The sequence below is a fragment of the Passer domesticus genome, chromosome 2 (genome assembly GCF_036417665.1).
Source record: "Passer domesticus isolate bPasDom1 chromosome 2, bPasDom1.hap1, whole genome shotgun sequence".
In the NCBI taxonomy this organism is placed as follows: Eukaryota; Metazoa; Chordata; class Aves; order Passeriformes; family Passeridae; genus Passer; species Passer domesticus.
The window spans coordinates 35,309,965-35,333,446 of NC_087475.1; the positions used below are offsets into that span (position 1 = coordinate 35,309,965).

General features: G+C 42.0%; 2 protein-coding genes and 1 long non-coding RNA gene across 6 annotated transcripts; 2 read left to right on the forward strand and 1 right to left on the reverse strand.

The window, feature by feature from the left end:
• The first annotated feature begins 1,801 nt into the window (after nucleotides 1-1,801).
• AKAP17A (A-kinase anchoring protein 17A) lies at nucleotides 1,802-9,720 on the forward strand. 3 transcript variants are annotated; one of them, XM_064408241.1, is made up of 5 exons: nucleotides 1,802-1,847; nucleotides 2,179-3,393; nucleotides 5,420-5,568; nucleotides 6,190-6,430; nucleotides 7,815-9,720. In XM_064408241.1, the coding sequence occupies exons 2-5, from the start codon at nucleotides 2,632-2,634 to the stop codon at nucleotides 8,709-8,711; spliced, it is 2,049 nt and encodes a 682-aa protein (XP_064264311.1). In that variant the 5' UTR covers nucleotides 1,802-1,847; nucleotides 2,179-2,631; the 3' UTR covers nucleotides 8,712-9,720. The 3 variants fall into 3 exon arrangements, with proteins under 3 accessions (XP_064264311.1, XP_064264312.1, XP_064264310.1); XM_064408242.1 differs by lacking the exon at nucleotides 1,802-1,847 and having other exon boundaries at nucleotides 1,854-2,310; nucleotides 2,651-3,393; XM_064408240.1 differs by lacking the exon at nucleotides 1,802-1,847 and having other exon boundaries at nucleotides 1,854-3,393.
• LOC135293740 (uncharacterized) lies at nucleotides 5,421-21,012 on the reverse strand. The gene is made up of 2 exons (XR_010355848.1): nucleotides 20,880-21,012; nucleotides 5,421-15,346 (listed from the first exon to the last, which is right to left on the reverse strand). It is a non-coding gene; the product is annotated as an uncharacterized LOC135293740 (long non-coding RNA).
• On the forward strand, nucleotides 11,222-23,199 carry ASMT (acetylserotonin O-methyltransferase). 2 transcript variants are annotated; one of them, XM_064408245.1, is made up of 8 exons: nucleotides 11,222-11,271; nucleotides 17,361-17,535; nucleotides 18,604-18,733; nucleotides 19,418-19,486; nucleotides 20,011-20,129; nucleotides 20,901-21,041; nucleotides 22,226-22,348; nucleotides 22,976-23,199. In XM_064408245.1, the coding sequence occupies exons 2-8, from the start codon at nucleotides 17,364-17,366 to the stop codon at nucleotides 23,188-23,190; spliced, it is 969 nt and encodes a 322-aa protein (XP_064264315.1). In that variant the 5' UTR covers nucleotides 11,222-11,271; nucleotides 17,361-17,363; the 3' UTR covers nucleotides 23,191-23,199. The 2 variants fall into 2 exon arrangements, with proteins under 2 accessions (XP_064264315.1, XP_064264313.1); XM_064408243.1 differs by lacking the exon at nucleotides 11,222-11,271 and adding an exon at nucleotides 15,338-16,017.
• Nucleotides 23,200-23,482: the final 283 nt, after the last annotated feature.

The window sequence follows — 23,482 nt, forward strand, 5'->3', positions numbered from 1 at the left end:
AAAAGCTTTCAGGCATTACAGACAGTTTGTAAGGTCAACAGCACAATGTACTTGACAGAGTTGGGAAAATCAATATCTTACAGTAAAAAACAGATTCACATGCTCAGATAGTGTCCCTTACAGATGTTTATGTTGCTGGTTCATCCTTCTGCCTTGTTGGTGTCATATCCTTTACTGACCTTCACTTCAGACTCTGTAAGCCAAAGGGACAAATTTCATTTACTGATTTAAGTATCTCACTAAAAAAATAAAAATTAGATTAACACATCCGCCCAGTGTAAAGGACTGCATTTCAGCAGAGATCGTTTACCCTTTCTATACTGCAGTACAGATGTTTGATTACATATTTTAAAAGGTGTGTACATTATCAATACTTCCTCTTGCCCATCTAAATATAATCTTTGTAACAGTTCCATTGAGTATATCAGAAAAATAGTTTGTGATAGCTTTTAAAATTGTGGCTGACATCCTGTCATGAGTAACCTCAACGCTGGTATTTTGTAACTTTTCAGAGCATTGTTCCAGTGTTTGAGTTTAAAATACAGAATATTGATTTGTGGCACTGTCTTGAGCAGTGGGGCTATCATTATGCACAGGATTCAAAATCATTGCCATATGCAGGGCCTCTCTGCACTGCTGCTGGAACTCCTTGGAACATATCTGGCTTAGCTTTGTGTGCTCCCAAGGGCAGGTCTGTAGAAGAAGGTGTGACACACAATGCAGGGCCTCTCACACTACAAAGCACACACTGTTTCAAAAGTTGTCGGTAGCAGTAGTTCCTTATTCTGTGTTTATACTGCTACTTAACCATAAGAGAAGCAGAGTGGGACCAGCAGTTACCAGCATCTGTGCTGTGAAGTAGCACCTCTGTGCAACAGCTGCGGTCTTGCTGCAGCTGCTGGATTGATGGTGACCTCTGCACTGAGGTCAGTGCTGATCAAAGCCACTATTTACACACAGCCTGCTGCTGAAGGTTTCTGCAGTCCCAGTTTCTCAAATGGTGGAATTCTATCCAAGGCTAGACCTGGAACCTGTTTTAAAATAAGTGGAGCAAGGGCAGGTTACCACAGTCAGCCCTGCTCTGCCTTCCAAGGTCAGGGTGGCCTTGGCTGTGCCCTCATGTCCTGGGCTGACAAGAGGGAACACAGGTCCTATGGAGTGCGTGTCCCATGGAGTGTGTGTCCTGTGAGGAGCGGCTGAGGGAGTTGTTAAGCTTTGTAAAAAGGAGGCTCGGGGGACTTTACGACCCTCTGGAACCACCGGAAAGGAGGCTGTAGCCAGGCAGGGGTCAACCTCTTCGCCCGGGCAACCAGCAACAGCACAAGAGGAAACAGGCTCAAGCTGTGCCAGGGAAGGTTCAGCTTGGGTATTAGGAGGAATTTCTTCACATAAAGGATTAGATATTGGGATGGGCTGCCCAGGGAGGTTGTGCAGTCACCGTCCCTGGAGGTGTTTAAGGAAAGGCTGGAGGCGGCGCTCAGCACCATCTTCCATGGACACGGTGGTGCTGGAGCAGAGGTTGCACTCGATGACTCAGAGGTGCTTTTCCCACCGAACCGATTCTGTGCAAGGGGGAGCGCTGGCACGCAGCGAGCCCCAGCAGTCCCGAGAGCCGGTGTGCGCTCAGCAGGGCACACGGAGGGTGCCCTGCCCGCGGAGCCCGGGATCGCGGCCGCGCTTCCCGGGGGAGCGGAGCCCGCGCGTCCCTGCGCCGCGCGTCCCGCCCCGCCGCCAGGCGGCGCCCTCCCGCCGCAGGGAGGCGCTCCCGCGGGCCGCGGCCTCGCGCCACGCGGAAGCGGAAGCGGCGGCGGCGGCGCACGCGGGGTGGCGCGTCCCGGCGGCTGCGGGTGAGGCGGGCGGGGGGTCCCGTCCGGGCGGCGGGAGCGAGGGGCGCGGGGCCGGCTCCGCCTGCCGGGGGACGCGCCGCAGCCGGCGGCGGGGCGTGCGAGTGGACCCCGGCATCGGCGAGCGGCGCTTTTCCCGCTGGCGTCTTCCCGGGGTGTCCCCCCGCCGCCCGGGCTCCGCCCGCCGGGGCAGCTGCCGGCGGCGGCCGCTGGCTCCGGTGTGGTTCGCGGTGCTTCCCAGCCTTGTCCTGCGAGCCTGCTCGGCGCTGCCGGCAGGGAGGGGCGGTGGGGCTTCGGGCTTTTAAATAAAAGGGGCGCTTTTCTCTCGTTGCAGACGCTTTCCAGGTCTTCCTTCCGGAGAACGTGAGATCCGCCTGGGCGCCAGCCTGCTGGGGTTCACTGGTTGTTAAGTAGATTGGGGAGCGGTGTGACATCGCGCCGCCAGTCCCTTCCCTCCTGAGAAAGGGTAGCTGCTTTCTGAGCAATCCCATACCAACTTCATGTATTCCTAAGACTGTCATCAGCTTCTAGTTTTCTATTCAGAGGCCTTACAGAGATTTAATTACTTATAGGCTCTAGTGGTTGTAAAGTAGTTTAAGATGTTTGTACTACTCGGTTGTAATTATCTAATTCACTCTTGTGTTAAGAGACATCGTTTTAACGTGGGAATGCTTAAATCGCCAAAGAATTAAATTATTTATGGATAAGGGCTATTTTATTTGACTACTGTTGGCCTGCAACTTAAACTTGCATCTTTTATTTTTTTATCCTATGCTTGTTCTTGGTTATGGCTGCTGCAACAATAGTTCATGATACATCAGAAGCTGTAGAGCTCTGTGCTCCCTGTGGGTTATACCTTAAACCCATTACAAAAATGACCATCAGTGTGGCACTTCCTCAGCTGAAGCAACCGGGAAAATCCATTTCGAACTGGGAAGTGATGGAAAGATTGAAGGGGATGGTGCAAACTCATCAGTTTTCCACTCTGCGGATTTCTAAAAGCACGATGGATTTCATTAGGTTTGAAGGAGAGGTCGAGAACAAAAGTTTGGTTAAATCTTTTCTGGCGTGCCTTGATGGCAAAACAATAAAGCTGAGCGGCTTCTCTGACATTTTGAAAGTGCGTGCCGCGGAATACAAGATTGACTTTCCTACCAGACATGACTGGGACTCGTTTTTCCGTGATGCAAAGGATATGAACGAAACCTTGCCTGGGGAAAGGCCGGACACTATTCATTTGGAGGGTTTGCCTTGTAAGTGGTTTGCAGCAAAGGAGACTGGCTCGGAAAAGCCAAGTGAAGAAGTCCTTATAAAAGTTTTCCAGAAATTTGGAGAAATCCGTAATGTGGACATACCCATGCTGGACCCTTACAGAGAAGAGATGACTGGCAGGAATTTTCACACTTTCAGCTTTGGGGGCCATTTAAACTTTGAAGCCTATGTTCAGTACCGGGAGTACGCGGGGTTCATCGAGGCCATGAACGCCCTGCGGGGCATGAAGCTGATGTACAAGGGCGAGGATGGCAAAGCAGTGGCTTGCAACATAAAGGTGAGAGACTGCAGCCCTTTGTGTGGGAACCCACATGAAGGGCTGAGTACAACTAAATGGTATTTCCATAGTGCTTGAAGCCTTTATCTGTGTACCACAGTGATGGCAACAGGTGACATTGACAGCATTAATATAGCCTTATGGGACAGACATAATACAATTTTTAAAGGAAAATGTTGGTAGAAAAATGTGTTGTTAGACTACATAACTAAAATGAGTGGGGTTTTGCTTTTACTTAATAAGAAAATTCTAGAAATGAGAACTGCTGGTGGAAGGATCAAGTTTATGAACACGATTTTCTAAATTTCTTTAGAAAATAATATCTATTTATAAATCGCGATTTCACTTAAAATTCTAGTTCTGAGCAAGTTCAGACAAATTTCACCCGAAGATTGGCTGTAAAGTGCATTATTCTTTCATGTGTTCACTATAGAGAGACATTTTGGGGGAGAATTTCACCCCTGCATTGATAGCTGTGTCTACCAGTCAAAGGTCAGAACTAAAGGGCTTAGTAGCATGTGGTCTGTCTGGTCTGGGAAATACACAGTTAATTGTCAGTGTACCTTACATACAGGAAGGCCCCACAAAGATTTAAATGCTAATTTTCATTTGTAGCACAGTTTCCTGTAATTTTATTATGCTTATTTCATAATACTTACATACAGAGTTTTCCAGAAGTAATTTTCTGTAACCTTATTGTCTTAGAAATTACAGCTGTGACAGGAGGGAACAAGGCAGTCTCTCCAGATGGAGTGTTTCTGAAAGCACAGCCTCAAGAAAACTTACTGTCTTTGGGAGTGGTCTGTGCATTTACTATATGGGTTGAGTGAAATGTTTGTGGATGTATTTTGGGATGCTCAGTAGTCATTCATCAAACCAGGGAGAGTATTTCAGAAAAAAACCTTGAGTATTCCTTTGTGCAATATGGGAACATGCAGATATTTATTCAAATTGTAGTTTAGTCAGTGTAAGTAAAATACTGCAATCTTTTATCTTGTTATCAAAGCTTATCAGTTGTGGGATAGAAACTGTGCCTTGACCTGGTGAAACTCAACCTGTCATTCACGTGCAGGGGATCAGGGTTCCCAAATTTAGTATGGCTCTGCAAGAAGAGTCATGCCTTCCTGGCAGCTGCCCTGTCAGGACAGCAGCTCTCTGTCATGCAAGGTCACCACACCTTGTCTGTTTGTACCTGTTTGTCCTCTCAGTCTGTTAATGAAACATCATTTGTCTGAAGCCTGAGTAGATTAAACTGCAGAGGCTGTGCTCCTTGTTCTCTGACCCATGGTTCAATGACCACGGGTCTGTGGAAATGTCTTAGAGATCCCTGCCTGCCTGCACTCAGAATTGGAGATTAGGACACCAGGGCTGTCATGTCTGGTGGTGTCCTGTTCCAGCACGCAGCTGGATGTGACCAGGGTGTGTTCATACATCCTGGAAGCTGAGTGCCTCAGAAGTCTCATTTTTCATTTTTCATTCCTCTTTCTTTTCTTTCTGTTCCCATGACTTGGGATCTTCTGCCCAGTGTACCTCAGTTTGGGAATCTTGGTTTTAGAACTGGTGAGGACGCTTGAACCAGGTGTTGAATGCTGTAGAACTATGTCTTCTGCTGAATTTAAGGATCACACTTTTAGATAGAAAGGAAGGCCTTTATTTAAACCTATTTCTACATAGTGCTGTACAGTCCCTAACAGCTTGCATTAATTAAGAGTTCTGTACATGCCCAATCTGACACATTGAATACATGGGACAGACAGAGCCTCAGCCACACTGGGGTTTGGTTTTGCTTGTGAGACACAGAAGTGGTATCTGATTTTGCTACATGTGTGCACACATTTAGTACCCAGTTACCTGATTAGAGTAGGTGGTGCTTTCTCTGGGCACACAGAGAAAGCACCTTCCCTTTGTTTTGAATAAGGTTTTACACGTCTGATTGTACTTACATCAAGGTCTAAGTTAAAACTGTCAGGTTGTAATTTTTTTTTTGCTGTTTCCTTAAACCTGTTTTCAATTGTGTCATGTACAGGTTTCTTTTGACTCAACAAAACACCTCAGTGATGCATCAATTAAGAAGCGTCAACTTGAAAGGCAAAAGCTTCAAGAGCTTGAAAAGCAGAGAGAAGAACAAAAACGTAAAGAGAAAGAAGCTGAGGAAAAACAAAAAGAAGAAGAAAGGTATTTACAGCTCATTGTTCAGTTATAGTTTTAACAACCAGGCATAACAAAACTGCTCCTTCATATCAGTGAAAATAAATAAACACAAGTTGCCTGTAGCTAAAATGAAGCTCTTAAAGCTGAGTATGGTTTAGTTTACCACTTATGCTTATGTTCAGTTCAAAGTATTAAACCTGCAAAATACTCAATTTCCTAAAAATCTTGCCATTAATCACCTAGTTTCGGAGACCCATGGCCTTTAACAAAAGCTACTATTTTGTCCTAATCACAGAAATAAAACCCACCACCACTGCACACATTTGTTGGCTTGATATTCTTCTGGCTGTGATAATTCTCTGCCCAGCTGCCTCATGCATTGTTATTGCCTCTGGGCAAAGTTCAAAAAACAATTACTTGCTGTAGCAATTTTTTTTCTTTGAATTCCAACTTGTTAAAAATAGATTAATATGACTGTTTGCTGTCACAAGTAAGGGTTTAAATGTTCAGTTTTCTACTTTTGTTCTTCGTCAACGTGACTTATATAGAAGCAAATTTACTTGAAGTGTAAAATGTATTGTGCATATAGTAGGGGTTTGAAATTGTGCTTTGCCTAGATAAGGCAAAAATATTTACTCTTTTTAGGAAGCAGAGAGAGCTTGAAGAATATGAGAGAGAGAGAAAAAGAGAAGAGAAGTTGCGCAAGAGAGAACAGAAACAGAAAGATCGTGAAGTTCGACGGAACAAAAAACAACTTGAAAAGCTGCAAGCTGAAGAACAGAGAAAACTTCAAGAGAAGATAAAGCTAGAAGAAAGGAAGCTCCTATTAGCTCAGAGAAATCTTCAGTCCATTAGACTAATTGCAGAACTGCTAAGCAGAGCAAAGGTAATTTCAATATTTATTTCAGAAGCTAATGAAGAACCCAACAGAAGAAAGCCCTTGGCTGGCTTGAGAGGAGGTGGGGAGGTCTGTTCATTAAACACAAGGTTTACTACCTCTGCAGCTGCTATTCCTTAGACAAAAATTTCAGAAAAGCACAATTAAACAGTATTTCTCTATTGGTCAGATATGCACTTGGAGGTAAATGAAAAGAACCTATAGTCCTGAATAGCATTTTTTGTCTGTAAATTGTCAGGTCCAGTAGAAGGACATGTGAGCATGATGAAGTGAGCTAACCACAGAGGATAAGATGCAGGACTCCTTTTCTAATTCTGGTTTAGATGCTGTTTCCCATCTGCCTCACAGCAATTCTGTTCACTGTTCTTTGGAGTTTCAGAGATTGAACTTGATTAGTTAATGTTTGAAATGCACAGAATGTTTCTTCTGTAGGAAAAGTACTGTCAGCAGAGGTTTCAAATCTTAGATTCCGTCTCTAACAGTATTGTTATTTTTTTCACTGAAACACTGAAGCTTAAGACTTAGATAAAATAGTATTAGGGTGTACTGAATGTGAAATATTTTCTGTAGAAATGAAAAGCTCTGTGGTAAAGCACGGGTTTTTTTTCTTGATGCCAGTACACTTAAGGAGTGTTTTTGAACTCACCAGGGCTATGTACAGATCAGTTACATACTAGAAGAAGGGAGAAATGCCTTTTGCAGACTTTTTAGCTTTGTAGCTGTGCAGTAGATTGTCTGATGAAACAGAGAGTGTGTTTCTTTCATTTAGAGAATTCTGAGGTCTATACTAAGCCACTTGACTAGGTCAGAATAGAAAAAGGTTTGAACCTTTTCTAGTATCGTGAGTTTTTAAAGTGGTTGACAAAACAACAATTTGTTTCTACATAATAATTGTCCATTTAATTACTTGCTGGTTTTGTGGACTTTTTGTAAAATCATCTATGAGCCACAGATAGCAATCATCTAAAAGGAGTTCTTTTCAATAAAATTAAAAACATTTTCAGTTTGACTGAATTTTGAAATTTTAAATTTGACTGAAACCTTCAAGTTTTGACCCTGATAATATATTTCAATACTGCAGATTTCATATGTTACTTTTGTTATATTGAGGAGACATGAAGACAAAATTTTCTCTCAAAAATTGTGAGCAAATAGTGTTTCAACTTGGAGCAGTTTTGGATTAGTGGGATTTGTTGATTGATATGTTTTGATTTTTTTCCCTTTGAAAAGGAAACACCATTTTATTTTGGGATGGTTAAGTTCTGTTGGTTAGATTTTATTTTCTTGCCACTTTACTGCCTTTGTGTTATGCTGTAACTTGGAAGCAGGAGCAGGTATTTTTTGTTTATTCTTCCCTTTGACTGTCTTTCAGACAGTAAAGCTTTTGGAGCAAGAACAGAATGAAGAAAAGATTTGTCTGCAGCAGCTGGAGGAGAGACGGAGGCTCCAGGAGGCTGAGCTTAAACGTGTGGAAGAGGAAAAAGAGAGAGCACTGGGGTTGCAGAGAAAAGAAAAGGAACTGAGGGAGAAACTACTGAACAATCTTCTAAGCAAGAAAATGGATGCAATTAATCAAAACAAAGAAGAAACAGAAGCATCTCAGACTGACGTGCTGAAAAGCCCTAGTGCTGTTCCTCACACTGTGTCATCCAGCTGCATCACTTCTACCTCAGGACAGGCTGTTTCAGGCAAACTGGCTCCTGGCTCTCAAGCAGAAGTAGCATCCCGTGAAAGTGTAAACACTCAATGCAAGTACTTAAATGGCAACGTTCACGACAAGGTTCATGACAAAGAAGGACAGAATCTTCATACTACAAACTCTGAGAGGTGTTCTGACAAAAGGGGTTCGGGTGTACTTTCATGTGTTCCCGCCGATAACCAGGACCAGAAGAGCCTCTCTAGCTATGACCAGAGCACTTGCAAGAAGGACTTGCCCTGTGAGCAGGACAAACGTGGAACAGAGCCAAGGAGAAGAAAGAGCCATTCATGTAGCAGCATAAACAGTGATGAGAGTAAGGGTAGACGGGAGAGCAGCAGGCACAGAAGAGATGTGAGTCACCGGGATGAAAAGCATAGGAGGGACAGGAGGTATTACAGACACTCCAGCAGAAGTTACAGCCCTCGCCGAAGCCGCAGTCCCCGGCGAAGGAGCGCAAGCCCCAGGCGTTCCCGCTACAGGAGAACGCGCAGTCGCGAACGGAGGCGGGACAGGAGAGAAAGGAGTCGGAGTCGCAGAAGCGCGAGCAGGAGACGAAGGCACCGGAGGTGATCGCTGAATAGGCAAAGGAGTGCTCAGAGTGGGTGGTGGAGGCCTTGGCTCCTTTGAAAAGCTCTGGTAGGACAAAAGGGCCACAGAATTGGACACCAGACCTCATTGGTGTGACTGTTATAGAAAACACAATTGTTTTGACCAATTCTTAGCTTGCATCTAGTCCTTGAAATCAAGAAAAGAGATGCCTGATTTTTTTGACCTTCCTTCCTTTGTTGTCTCTTTCTAGGTTTCTACCACAATGTAGGTATAATTGTGCTTGTGCTGAAGTTCCTAAAGTGCTAAAAGCCAACCTGTTTTCTTCAGTTTCAGTTTTCTAAACCTTAATTTTAGTGTATTTAGTTTTTATCACCTAATTTGGCTTAAGAAATACATGGGTGCCAGTTATAGGAACTTCAGAGGTGACAAGCTATTACATACAGATTTGATTTAAAGTGTTTCCTGGTACATTCAATGAAACCATGTTTAACAAAGTAGAGTTTTTATTGTTTGAGATGGATAGCAAGACTTTAATATTTTTTCTTAAAACTGACTATAAAGTTACACAGGATACCTTTTAAATTGCTTTGATTCCTTCATATGTCTGTATGATGCCAAGCTTTGTGGCCCAAATTATTCTGGCATGTAATGCCTTTGTATAATACTTTCCATGTAAGAGAGGCACACCTGGTGTAGGAAGTAACAAGCAGTGGTAAAATGGTTGAAAGTTGTTCTGATATTTTGTTGACATATTTGGCTTTGTAATTATTTCAGGTGGCATAGGGCTACTTGAAACATTTTTTCAGGTACATAAAGAGCTAAACATTGTCTTGAAAAAGGGGCCTTCTTGCTAAATTATTTTTACTTGTGTTGTTGAAAAGTAAGGCTGCAGTGTCTCTTGTTAAATCCATTTAAGAATACTTTTGCTTTTAAAATGCAGCTCAGGAATATTAAAAGCTATAATGTTACAGTGAAAGAGTTTATTTTGCATTTTTATGGTAAAATTAAAAAGAAAACTGTTTCCAGTGAACTGAAGTTGCTGTTTTCATGTGTCAATATATTAAAATCTGCAGAAGTGTTGTCTTAAGAACCTGTTTGTTGAAAGTATCACTCAGCAAATTTGAATAATGAAGTTCAGCTTCTCTTGATGGTCCTGTTATGTTACACATATGTCAACTCTTAATTCAGCAGGATGTGTGCTCTTTAACTACAGCCTTCAGATGCCATTTTCCTCACACTGATGCATGAAATCAAAGTGTATCCATTTCCTGGAGTGTCTGAGAAGCACATTAGTGCTGCGGCTCAGCTGGATGCTTGGCTGACTTTGTTTGCTTTACTTTCACAGTCCTTGTGGGTTTGTTTCTTACTAGACCATGATGCTGAAATCTTTGTAGTTACTAGCTGTGGACAGAAAAGGTAAGACATTGATAACACCAAATTGTGAGGAGCTGCTGTGTCCCTCAAAGGCAGAGAGGCATAGACAAATCAGAGAGCTGGGCAATCACCAGCCATACACAGGGCAAGTGCTGGATTCTGCACCTGGGATGGGGAAGCTCTGGATGTACACACAGACTGGGGAACAAGACACTGGAGAGCAGCCCTACAGAAAGGGACCTAGGGTTTGTGATGGATGACAGGTTGAACATGGGTTTCAGTGTAGCCTGTCAGCCAGGAGGGCCAGCTGTGTCCTGGAACACATCACTTACCGAGTTGCCGTCGGGTCAAGGAAGGGGGGATTGTTTCTTCTGTGTCATTCCAAAATCTGTAGTTCTTCCCTTGCAAAGTCAAGAACTCACTCAGCTTCTTGCCTTGTGCCAGGCAACCATACTTGTCAATTTAAGCTTAGTTTAAAATCAGGCTTTGTTGCTGGAGAAAGCTCAGGTTCACTCTTAACTGGTAGGTTATTTCCTTCACTAGTGGAAAAACTTCCCCAGTGAGCATGATTGGTGTGGTATAAATACAGGTTGTAAATCCTGTTAAACCATGGATTGGGCAACTTCATGCTACAGCCCTGTGTTCATGCCTGCTGGAAAGTCTAGACAGCAGGGAAAGAGACCTCTGAGCCCTATTTCATGTACTGAGTCGCAAGAAATGCCCAGTGTTTATTCCGGTGTTCTTATGTCATTCTTGATCATTCTTCACTCACATGGTGAGACAGGAGGAGAGTTTTCTCAGTTGTGAGAATGCGCCTCAGTTGTTGCCCTCAGCTCCAGGAGAGATTTCACATCTGACACCACAATGTCTCCTTTATGTCCTTGCCAGAAGGACAGGATCAAGGATCTTTGCTCTTGAGGATGTGTAGGGTTTTGAAGTGTACTGATCGTCTAGTGATACAAGGGAGCATGTGACCTCTTCCTGTTGGAGGTGTGAACCCTGCTAATCACAGACTGCTTTCAGCAAGGTCTGAGCTGAAGAGGGTGGGAAGTTGGTGGGCCGATACTCTTGAGCTCCCTTTTCTGGGCAGGACCTGGTGCATGTGCTCTCTGCATGTGCTGCTGCCTCGTCATAGTTGTTGGCAGTGGCAACTAGGAGTGGTTTTTCTGCAGCCTTGTGAAGCAAAGAACAGGAGAGTCTCAAAGGGGTAAGAAATCTAAGTTCGTGTTGCTATGGGCAGTGTTACTGCACAGTCCTGTTTTATCCTTAAGAAATGTCTCCTCTTGTATCTGTCTGAAGGCTGATGAGTCTCTGCATGTACCAGCCTTTCGACCTGCAGTTTTCTTTTTATCTCCTGGCCTCAGTCTGCCCTAGGTGGCTTGGGAAGCAGCTTAGTCAAACGACAGCTTTGCTACAACAGCAAGGCCAAAGCCCTTCAATATGAATGTGATATTTTCCATCTGATTACTGCCCACTATGGTAAAGGAGTTTTCATAATATGCGAGTCAAATTGCCAGCAGTAATTTATATTAGTAAAAATTATTACCTAAGCTGTAACCATATCTAAATCCTGTTTCTAATTGTCTCTACCTTTGTAATCTATTCAGTGTCCTAAAATAAAGACCTAGGCATAATTAGATATGTGTATAAAAATATGTTATGTTACCTGGAAGCATAGTCTTTAAAACTGACAGAGAAAAGGGGAATTTTTGCAGTCACTCCCAAAATCGTGAATGCAAGATTCTATCAGTGCCACAAGGCTATAAAGACAAACTAGTGAGAGTCGATTGGTGATCAAAACTACCTGGACTTTGCACCAATGTCAGCTTTAGGGCAGTTCTTGTACAGGATCATATAACAGACTATTGTGGCTGCTCATGTTTGATAGCAGAGCTAGAGATGTTGTTACATTCTATATAAGACAGCAATTAAATGAACTAGTTTGGCAAATAATTTATAAATGTGTGGACAAAATTGGCCACTGATGTCCTGTATTACAATACAGATCAAGTTTGTGTTTATTATGCATTGTCTGTGTCTTGATCTGATATCCTGCTTCTGAGGTTTGGTTCTTCTGAATACAACACCCATTTCAGCAAGCTTATATTGCATTCTGTTGATTGGCCTTTCCCAAGTCTAATGAACATATTATTTGCAGGAGGTATAGTTTGCTGCTTCGCAGTAAATTTGCAATTGTCTCTAGGGTTTGTATAAAGCAGCAATCTGGTTGCCATTGATTCTTCAAAAGTGGGTTGATGCTTCAGAACTGAGCGCACAGAATGAATCAAGTGTCCTATATTAATCTAATACTGGGCTCCTGAGGCTTGTTTGAGGTGATGTGCACCACCACCCTTTCTTTAATGGCAGCACGGAAAATCAGTATGGTCTGGTACCCCCTCACATGCTGCACCTCAATCTCCTGCTGCCTGACAAAAAAAGAGAATTCATGGGTTAGCTCAGGTGAATGTTTTGCCATAGCAAATGTTATGAAATTTTTGAAGGGCTAAGGCTGATTAGAATTGCTCTCTAAGTGATAACTAATCCAGCTGCATGTGTACTGTGGCACCTGCCAGGTGAGCTCTACCTGCTCTGCATGGGATGTTCAGGTGTGCTGTCCGTGATATTGGACTAGCTGTAGGATGATATGAAGGGATGTCACTCCCAGGCACTGCCAGCCAAGTGTCTGAACAAGGATTGATCACCTTCAGATTAGATTTTCCCTGCAGTTCTGCATATGATCCTGGACATCTGTTCAACACAAGAGTATTGTCTTTTGCTTTCTACCTTCCCTATAAAAAGGAAGGGCTGGAAAAATCTTTTCTGTTCATTGCACATGTCTTGCTGCTGTGATTTATAGCAGCTGGCAACTAGACTCCATGCAGGTGTTCACACACCCCTGGTGGGATGGGATAGAGAATTGTGAGGGTAAAAGTGAGAAATCTCATGAATTGAGATAAACACAATATAAAGGTAAAGCCAAAGCTGCATGCACAAGGAAGGAAAAATGAGGAATTTATGCACCACCTCTCCTGGGCAGGAAGGCGTTCCTTCCATCTCCAACAAAGCCAAACCTCTAAAATGGCCTGTTTAAGGCAGTTGTGTATCCATGGTTTTCCTTTGTGACGCTTGACAGAACACAAGCAAATTCTGAATTCAGAGCCTGCCTCAACTGCTATCCATCTTGGTTTTCTGTTTGCATCTGTCTCTCTCTCTTCCTAAAGTTTCTGCATCTATCACTTGTAGCTGATGTAGCTGGATATCCTCAGGAAGACTATGACTCTTATCTGCTGGGACTTTCCTCTCAAAAAAATCTCAATGATTATTTAGTTGAATTATTTGTTGAGAAATTATTTGCAGTCCACAAGTTAAACCAAGAACAACTCTGGATTGCCTGACATACACTTCAAAAGATGTTCTCAGAGTTTTTACTGTTCTCAGAGTGAATCTAAAGAGAAGGGAGGGTTTGCTTGGAAAATAGGCTGGATATACAGTTTTTTGTGCCAACTCCAAATGTTTGCTATTAGTATATGTGATGAAAACAGGAAAAAACTAAAATTGGTGTGTGTCAAAAGTGATGGAAATAATAGTCATGTTACTAGGAAAATGCATCTATTGTAAAATACAAGAATTGTTAGAAGCTATAAAAGAGAAAAGGAGCATTTAAAACTTGATATTCTATTTCAAAGAAAAAGTATGTTACTGAGTATCTTGGTTTTTTAGGATTGTTAGAAAACAGGCCACAGACTATTACCTTAGGGCCCTTCCAGGGCACGTGTTATAAGCTGGGTATGCTTAGAGACTTACTCATGATAGCAAGGCACAGTTGTTTCCCTACTGGCACTATTGAAACTCATCATAGTCCAATCCCTGGGATTTGTAGTTTTTGCTTACAAGGGAGGTTTTGTGTGAGAAGATAGTGTCATCTGCCATGTCTCACTGGCAGACACATTCATTTTACTAAATCTCCTTTGTTCATAGATAATTTCTTACTTTCAAATGTTATGCAAAAATGACATAATTGTTTTTTGTGTAGCATTTGACTGTAGTGAGTGATTTAGGCAAAGAAAAATGCATCACTGAAATAGAACTGTGGTGGTAAAATAAGGGCTTTAGCCTGCATGTGGTCTAAGCCCTATGAGAGAAATCTTGATAGGGTTTTCAGAGAAAGCAAGCCCTTGCAATTTCATCTTCATGAATGTATTTCTAGCTTAAAAGGAGCTTAAACTCTAAGCCTTACTAACAATTAACTTGGAAACAGCTTCTGCATCTGGCTTTTTTCAGTCTGGTGTGGGTTATCTGCAAGCTTCCTCCCCTACATCTTACTACTAGTAGTAATCCCATTAGATGATTATAACTGCTATCCTCAACAGACAGATTTAGTCATAATTGAAAAAGAACTTCAAGTGTATTTAATCAACTGTGTGGTCATTTTATTAGTGGAGACCCATGTATCATATAACTTTGCTTTAAGTGAAGTGCATTTATGGCCTGGGGCTGAATAGCTCTTATGTTCCCAGGGGTGGGAAATCCTTAAGCTTTCATGAAATTGCACCAGTTTCTCAGAAGCAGGTAGAATTGGCCTTTAGAAGAGAATTTTTTTTTTGTTTTCATACAACTTCCTAATTTTTTTGGCTAATAATAGTTATCTTTGGCTGGTGATGTGTGATTATGTAAAATTTAGTTAGAAAGTACAGATTCAGAGGAAGATTATACAGTAGAATCTGAAGCATGAAGAAAGCTGCCACTGAAAAAATGCTGGTTTGTAACATTTTGTCTTCAGTGTATTACCAAATAAGGTTTAATTTAACATTGTTTCCTGAGGGGAGTCACTAAATATGTGACATCAAATCTGAGTATTTTCCTTGATGGAAATGTTCTTTCCTCACCTGAATGTTGACACATCTACCCTGGGGTGCGATGGGCAAGATGTCAGACAGAGACAGAGAAATGAACAGTGGGGCAGCAAGATTTCAGGTAAGTAATCCAGGGGTTTAATTTTCAGATGAAAACCTGTGGGGGATGTCCTGTGTGAAGTTAAAATCCATGCCCCATATTGTACTTTGCAGTCATTTCATTGTTCCTTCCCAAGGACCTTCTGCTGCCCGTGATTTGTTTTGCAGAGAAGGGGAGAAAAACTGTAGTAATCAGCTGGAAAATGTAAAAATGTGTTGTCATTCCTCAGCACCCTGCTCTGTCAAAACATAGAAAGTACAAGTAGGACACCCCTGCTGTGGTGCTGCATGTATTCCTTTCTAAGCTGGTATCAGGGTGAGTGGGAAGACCTGCAAAATACAGAAAAGTAAAAAATGTAGCTTTAATTCCTCATAGGTTTCATCTAAGTTATCGTCATCAGAGCAAACTAATCACAGTAAGAAAACAGCAACAGATTCTTACAGCTTCTCTTTGGACTTGCTGTTTCTGCACTTAGGGATGAGGTGTATACCCTACTGCCAGCTCAGGGTCCCCTGGACTGTGCCCACAGCAAGTTTCAAGTCCCAGGCAAGATTTTGCTTTGGTCTATGAATCCTGGTGTATTGCTCTGAGTTCAGGTTCTTGGTGTAATTCTGTACTGATTCCTGTTTTGCTTGTTACAAGCCTTCCAGTGTTTCTGAGGTACCAGCATGTTGCTGACTGATAAACTTTACAAGCTTTAATCCACACTGCTTCTTCAGCCTAATACTTGATGATGGAAGATCCAAAGAAACAGTTGAACCAGAAAGACCCATCAAAGCCAAATAATTCAGCTAACACGTTTTGTAACCAGTGTGTTTCTCAGAAGCAATAAGATTATGTGGATCAGCTGGTATGCTTTGTGTTTGGTGAAAAGAAGCTTATTTAAATTAAGAGAGCCAGAAAATCTGTGTCTCAGTCCAGAAGGAAGATGGGTTCCCCAGAAGACCCTGACTATCCTCAAATCATTGTGCAATACAGCAATGGATTTTTAATCTCAAAGGTAAGAAATATAACTCTTAGAGTATGCAGAAAGAAATATTCAGGGATTTCTCTTCAGGTCCTGAATGTAAGTCTTTGGAAGAGGTGAAAGCACTGCTATAATGACTGGTTTTCCAGACATATTTTTAAGGCACAAAAGCAAAACTAGTACTTCCACTCTTCTTATGGTTTGTTGATGTTATTTGCTTAAGCACATGGGCATAAAATTATAATATGCAGTGCAGTGGATGATTTTCTCCTCATTTACTACTTAACTTTCCTATTGTCCCTTGCTATACCTCTGGCCAACATGGTAACAGAAGGAATGCTCTTTGAGTTGTGCAAATACCACTGCACCTTAAGCTCCTGAAAGACAGAGCTGACAATAAAGAGAGGAAAAATACGTAACGAAAAATCGCTTTGTGAGAAAGAGAAGTGCCCAATGCTTTCCAATTTAACACTGTTAGTACTATGTTTTTGAGAAGCAACTTCAACTTTGGTTAAGCCCTGTTCTTACTCAGGGTAAAAGGAGCTTCATTGTACAGGACTCATTGTAGCTCAAATCATTTTATATATAGGCAGTCAATTAAACTGATGTTTTTGTTACTGTTTCAGGAGTGTTTATGTGACCAGAGTAATAGGCTCATACTTCTAAGGTTGACTGTGTATAGCTAAAGTTCTTTTTTTAATGTATGGTTAGCTATGTCTATCTGGAGGTTGATGAGTGTTACTGGAGAAGTTGCACAACTCTATGGAAAGACTGGGCAGTTTTGTTCAGTTAAACAAAGCAGTTCTTCTGGATGATAGGAACCTCCCTGTTTCTGGGAGATCACTGTAGTCCTTCACTTCAGTCCCTGAAAACAAGGTCAATAAATAAACAATACAATGGGATATTCCCCCTATTGCAAGCCATGAGAGAGTCTCCAAGGTTCACTGAAGCATGTGTTAGATCCTTAGTTAAAGAACAGAAACATACACAGACAATAAGCACCACCTCCCCCCCCCAGTCTTGCCTTTGTTCTTTCTAGGAGACTGTGAGAATGTTTCTAAACTAAGGAAGAGGCAGGGACATTTACACACAAAATCTGGTCTCTAAATGTGGACTTTTGGAAGCCAAAAAGCATTGGTTGGCTTCACTGGAAAATGAAAAAAAAAATTAGACTAATGAGTGTATTACATTCATAGTATGTTATATTGGTGCTCAGATAAACTACAATTTAATAATTGGACTTGATAATATGAAATACAAGTTTATCTGAAATAAATATTATTAAATTTATATTTTCCCTAGTTAAGCAGCTTGTGAAATGCAGTAGGTTTTGTGCTTTCACCTAATCCCTCACTCCCATCTTTCCCTACTCCCAGGTTATGTTCACTGCCTGTGAGTTGGGGGTGTTTGATCTTCTTCTGGAGTCAGGAAAGCCTCTGTCTTCAGATACCATTGCTGCAGGTCTGGGTGCCAGCACCATGGGGATGAAAAGACTGCTGGATGCCTGTGTGGGATTGAAGCTCTTGGCAGTAGAGATGACACAAGAAGGAGGTAATAAAGGCAGAGAAATGGGAATAAATTGAAAGATTTAAACCTCTGATGGTTTTGAAAGTGAGGTAAGATGTGTGGGCAAAGCTGATACCAAATGCTAGTCAGTTAATGTAGCTAGAAGGAGAGAATCACTCTTAGGATTCACTCTTCAGCTGAAAGAGGAGGCGAATGTCAGCATGATCACAAATATAGCACGAAACACAGGTGCAGGGCTCAATATCCCTAAATGTATTTGTACAAGAGCCTCATGTGACTTTGAAGAAGATATTTAGGATACCTCCACAAGCTTTGTGGAGCTTGTCTCAAGAAATCTCTGGGGTATGGGCAGGATTTTAAAACAAAATGCCAGGGTGGATGGTAATAGCATGAATTAAAACAGGTTTTGTTTTTCTTAGGGTTTTTACCATTATGTGAACTATTTTCTTAGGTCATTGATCAGAACTAAGTGTTGATAAAAGTTTTTTCTTATGTCAGAAATATGGAATCCACTTGGACAGAAAGGATCTCTAGCCATCACAAAGCTGGTCAGGACCAGCTAGAGTCTCACAAGTTGTGTCCCCTGCTCTGCCTTGTGGTGGCATGCTCTGCTTTAGGGATTATAGTTATTGCTCAAGGAGTTTGGGGAGAGCAGGATCTATCTTTTATATTCCTTTGGTATGCAAGTCCTGTGGGTGAGTGATGCCACTGCAGATGCAGTGGAGGGAGTGGGAGATTTCTGTGAGTCCTCTCACTTAAATAGACTACACCGAAAACTTCCTCTGAGGGCAGAAGCCTATATGCAAATGATAACACTTTTTTAAAGGCATTTTTTTTACTCTCCTTGAAAGAAATGTTTGGGGCTGGAAGTAATCGTAGGGAGATGGTGTTTACCTAGATAGAACGGGGTAACACAGATTTCAGCAGCCCTCACCCATTGCTCATTACAGTGGAAGGCTTTGGTTGTAGAAGTAAGGTGGCTATGTCTTTGGCTGTATAGACATCTTCTGGTGATAAACACTGAGCTGTACAACAGACTTGGCAAGGTGATATATCATATATGTTAGTAAATACATTTATTTTACCCTTTAGCCCTCTACAGAAACACAGAAATTTCCAATGTCTACCTTACAAAATCAAGTCCAAAGTCTCAGTATCATATTATGATGTATTATTCAAACACAGTCTACTTGTGCTGGCAGTACCTGGCTGATGCTGTGAGGTAAGGAGGAGTGCTGTGTGCTGTCTGCAGCTTTGCAGCATCTGTGTCGCTGCTCTCAGTGGTGTGTTTCTAGGGAAGAGCTCAGCAAAGATGCTGGCTGGTTCTCAGAAATTAAAAGCAACAGATAATTCAGCTGTTTACATGGCCAATATGTATGCTTCCCCCCCCCCCCCCCGTTTTCTATTTGTGTATGTTCTTATTTTCCTTTTCCCTGTCATTGTAGAGATGATCTAGAAATCATATTTCTTTATGTGTCATCTTCAGTAAAGCACTTTATCATTCCAGTGGATATTACTGGATGTGGCATCAACAAAGTAAATAATGAGTAGTGGCTAAGAATCCTTCTGTTGCAAAGGTTTAGAGGGGCATTTTGGGGTCTGGAGTCTCACTTGTTCCAGTCCATGCAACTGATGACCAAACATGGTGTAGATGATTGTGATTATTGTATCAGTCTTGTACCTTTATCTCAGGTGTGCTCCCATAAATCACAGAACCCTGGAATGGTTTGGGTTGGAAGAGGCTCTGAAGATCATCTAGTTTCAACCTTCCTAACATGGATGCCACTCAGTAGATCAGATTGCTCAAAGTGCCATCCCACCCTGACCTTGAAAAGAACCAGTCATTCTTGTGAGATGTTGAAAAATATATCAGCACTCTCATAGGCTTTTTCAATTGCTATTTTAGAGAAGGAAGAAACCAATATGAAAGAGCTTTTGGTGTTTCATCTAAAGACCCTTTTGGAGCAATGTACAGGTAATCATTAGAGTATTTATAGAAATTTTATTCTTCTTGTTGTGGATAAAACGAATGTATTCAATTATGGCTCAGGACAATTAAATATGATGATGTGAGAATTGCTGTCATCAGCATCATGCAATGTTTTTATTTCTCAACAATATCAATTACTTGGACACTGTCTGATATTTTGAACAGGAGTGTATAATTTCCTAATCTGAAAAATGTCACAGATCTCTGACAGAGGCAATGGTAGTTGAAGGAAAAAAAAGTCCTTTGGAAATTCTGAGAATGAACAGCATAATACGCTACTGGATTTCACTAGTCTTAATTCCCTTCTATTTAAATGCATGATTTCATAGCTTTACACTCCTGATACAGTAATATTCAAGGTATGTTTATATGCAAAGAGGACATATTATGTGTCAATAAAACCAGAGATTTTTTTTAAGCTAAAATCTGTAGCAGCAGTTATATTATAGGAATCTCCGAGGATGTGGTAAGGAACCCTCTCTCTGTGCTGTCTCTGTTTGCATTGTTAGATCAGATGAAGAAATGCTAAAATTCATGGCTGGCCAGAACTCAATATGGAGTATATGTGGCAGAGATGTTCTTGCTGCATTTGACCTTTCCCCTTTCACGCAGATCTATGACCTGGGAGGTGAGTGTCAGAAGATCTTCTTTAAGAAGCCTCTGAACTGTCTTTTATAAGCTCTGCAGGGGAAAACAACTCCTATGTTAAATGGTGGGCAAACAATGGAAAGAAGGACATAACACTATAAGGAGAATTTTACTGATTTGGTTGGGTTAAAAACAGAAATGTGAGAGTGATGAGAGCATTAAGAAGCTGAATGTTTTTCTCTACCATCTGATTTATGTAAGCAGTCACTCATCCCCTTGTGGTTGTGGCAGCTTTAGCATTTTTCATGCCTTGCTTGATGCATTCTTCCAGTGCTAGACTCTTTCCATCTTCCCTTCTGTCACTGTTGTTGAGGTAGTGCCTCTTATCCTGCAGCACCCGGCTGTCCCAGCACTGCTGAGTGCTGCCAGGATTCACGGGACAAGGCAGGCTCCCTCCTGGCCTCCCTCACTTCTTCCTCAAAGCCTGGTTTAGTGACTGTTTTTCATTTTTCACCTTCCAGCACCCGCAGCTGATCTGGCTAGGAGGGAGTATAAGAGTGGTAATGGCAGGGGCTGAGCCCACATGCCTGGGTGCTGCAGGCCCCAGACCTCCCTGCAGAATACACGGTGACTTCTCCTGTCCCTCCTCTTCCCTCCCAGCAACACATGGGAAGGGGTGTTTCAAGGGGTGCAAATGTACATTGCCAGCTTCCGAGAGGCTGAATGCACCCTTGCCTGTATACTTTCATGGGGGTGTCACTGAACAGGTTGCGTTTGTGTCACTACTGACCTTCTTTTACTGTCCCCAAAGGAGGTGGAGGAGCTTTGGCCCAAGAGTGTGTTTCTTTATATCCAAGTTCTACCGTCACAATTTATGACCTGCCCGAAGTTGTGCAGGTGGCCAAAGAACAGTTTGTTTCCCCCGAGGAGCGTCAGATCACTTTCCATGAAGGTAGGTGTGGACAGGTGTGTGGTGTTGTCCCAGCTGTTGCTCCAGAGCCCTGGCTCATCTCAGAGGTGTCATAGAGGAGGCTCAGGTCCCCAGCTGCCCCCTATGGGGACAGTGTCTCAGGCTACAGCCTCCCCAGCCCAGCTCTGCAGCTGTCCCAGCTGTCCACCAGCAGCTGTCAGAGACACAACTCAGTTATTCACAACATTAATTCCTGAAGAGAACTATTTCATTCCTTAAGAGCAAGGGTACATTAGCAAAAAAAACCAGCATCATGCAATTTTGAAATCTGCTATGCTTTGTTATAAATTTTCCTAACACTCCTCTGTGCAAAACTCCTGACAGATGTGGGGGGATGCCAGGTCTGCTCTGAACAAGGGTTTTACCTTCTCTAGTCAAAACTGATTAATCTTCAAGTCCTAAGATATTTTACATCATGAAAGTAGGTGAGCTAACTCCTATTCCTCTTGCCCAGACCACTGATCCTGCATAGACTTTGTACTATGTATGAGAAAAATTATTATAGGGAGATCTCATTTTTAATGTTTACAAAAGTCTTCAAAGTGCTGGAAGTGCTTGAAAATGCTCAAAGCTGAGAGAGAGAAAAGGAGCCTTGAGGAGGAAAGGGAGTGTACAAAAACAAAGATTCAACAAAATGGGAGAAGAAATGACAAAATAAAATGCTGAGAAAAAAAATCTGAATGCAGTACAGCAGGTGCTAAACAAAAGGAATAACAAAGCTAGTGCTATGAGGTAAGAGATGTGTATTTTTATCTACAGATTTATGAAGTAATTCTGTGATTACCAAAGATCTTTGAAAACTTTGTTAGAGAAGGCAATATTCTTTCCTTCTTTCTCACAACAGGAACTGTGTGAACCTATGTCCTTAGTGCAGTATGAATTTGAATTTCTGCTACTGGAGAAAATCAAAACTCAAATGCTTTCCTGTGCATCAGTCTCTTTCAGGATGAGTTATTGCCTTTAAATGTTTCAGATCTTCTTGAGACTGATCAAGAGCAAAATTTGCTATGCAGTGCAACAGAGGACTTTCACCTGGTACCTTCATTGCTGTCTGATATGTCTGAAGGACATTGCAAGCCTGGAATTAAACAGAACTGAAAATATTTGCATAACTCAGCTCTCAGTGTTTTGGGAATTTGTATAATGCATGTATTCTTGCTTTACAGGAGACTTCTTTAATGATTCAATACCTGAAGCTGAACTGTATATTTTATCCAAGATACTGCATGATTGGGATGATGACAAATGCAAACAACTGCTGGCAAAAGTCTACAAAGCTTGCAAACCTGGTATGTGTGAACTCTTGAAGAGCAGAGAGACTCTTACCTATCAGCAATGAGAAGCACACCAGTCTTGATGCTCAGTTTGGATGACAGAGTTTCAGAGTGCAGGAGTTCATTGGTTTAGTCATTTGCTTTCCCCAAGCCAGCCACGTTCAGCTAAGACAAACAGCACCCGGTCTAGGATCTATTTGTCTGGCTTCCAGTTTTTGTCTCCTCTGCAGGGACTCCTCTTTCAAGGCATTAAGTGTAAGGATTGAGAATTTTGGGTATTGTTTATATAGGTGTATACATGACAGCAAAAATTTCCTTAAGCATCACAATGAAGCTCCAGAGTTTCAAAAGCACAGCCTACAAAGCAAAATCAGTAAGGTCCTGTAAATTTCACCTGGGGAAAATGGGAAATTTCTGTCCCAGGCATAGCATCCCCTTCAGCTCTGGGATGTCAATACCAACACAGCAAAGACACGCTCTGGCGCTTTGGCTCTTTAATTGTCTTCTGTGATGCTGAAATGTGACTTAATGTAGAGACTGCTTCTTCCTGAAAGTAAGTTTCGGATCTGTCCTAGTAACAGCTCAAAAATAGCTCAACTTTTCACTGCTCAGAGTGTGTTTTCCTTTTCTTCTCTTCATCAGGTGGGGGAGTGCTGCTGGTTGAATCCCTTCTGAATGAAGATAAAAGTGGGCCTGTAGAAACCCAACTGTATTCAATGAATATGTTGGTCCAGACAGAAGGGAAAGAACGAACAGCATCAGAGTACAGCAAGCTCCTGGAGGCAGCTGGCTTTGGAGTGATTCAAGTAAAGAGGACTGGAAAACTCTATGATGCTATGTTAGGAAGGAAACAGTAGTATGTGTTTTATGTATGTATGTAACAAAACAGAAAAGGTTGAGAAATGTGCTATTTTCTTCTTAGTGGGCAATGATCAGATTAGCTTTAGTTAAGGCTGCCAACTTTTTTGTTAGCTGATACATTGTCAAAAGATCTTCAACATGCATGTTTTACAAATCTGGAAGCCTGGCTTGGCTTGGCGTTGGATCTGGGAGGAAAAGAAAGAAATCAGCACCTGTTCCACAAGAAACAATCCACAGAAGAATTGTGTAATGTGTCTGCTTCAGCTTGTATCTGTCTCTCTGATTTTT

Excerpts from the sequence above, each read along its gene's own strand:
- ASMT (XM_064408243.1), top strand. The coding sequence starts at position 15,946 with ATGGGTTCCCCAGAAGACCCTGACTATCCTCAAATCATTGTGCAATAC. Across the intron at positions 18,734-19,417 it reads TACCTGGCTGATGCTGTGAG|AGAAGGAAGAAACCAATATG; the intron begins GTAAGGAGGAGT and ends TTGCTATTTTAG. Across the intron at positions 22,349-22,975 it reads CTACAAAGCTTGCAAACCTG|GTGGGGGAGTGCTGCTGGTT; the intron begins GTATGTGTGAAC and ends TCTCTTCATCAG.
- AKAP17A (XM_064408241.1), top strand. The coding sequence starts at position 2,632 with ATGGCTGCTGCAACAATAGTTCATGATACATCAGAAGCTGTAGAGCTC. Across the intron at positions 3,394-5,419 it reads CAGTGGCTTGCAACATAAAG|GTTTCTTTTGACTCAACAAA; the intron begins GTGAGAGACTGC and ends TGTCATGTACAG. Across the intron at positions 5,569-6,189 it reads AAACAAAAAGAAGAAGAAAG|GAAGCAGAGAGAGCTTGAAG; the intron begins GTATTTACAGCT and ends TACTCTTTTTAG.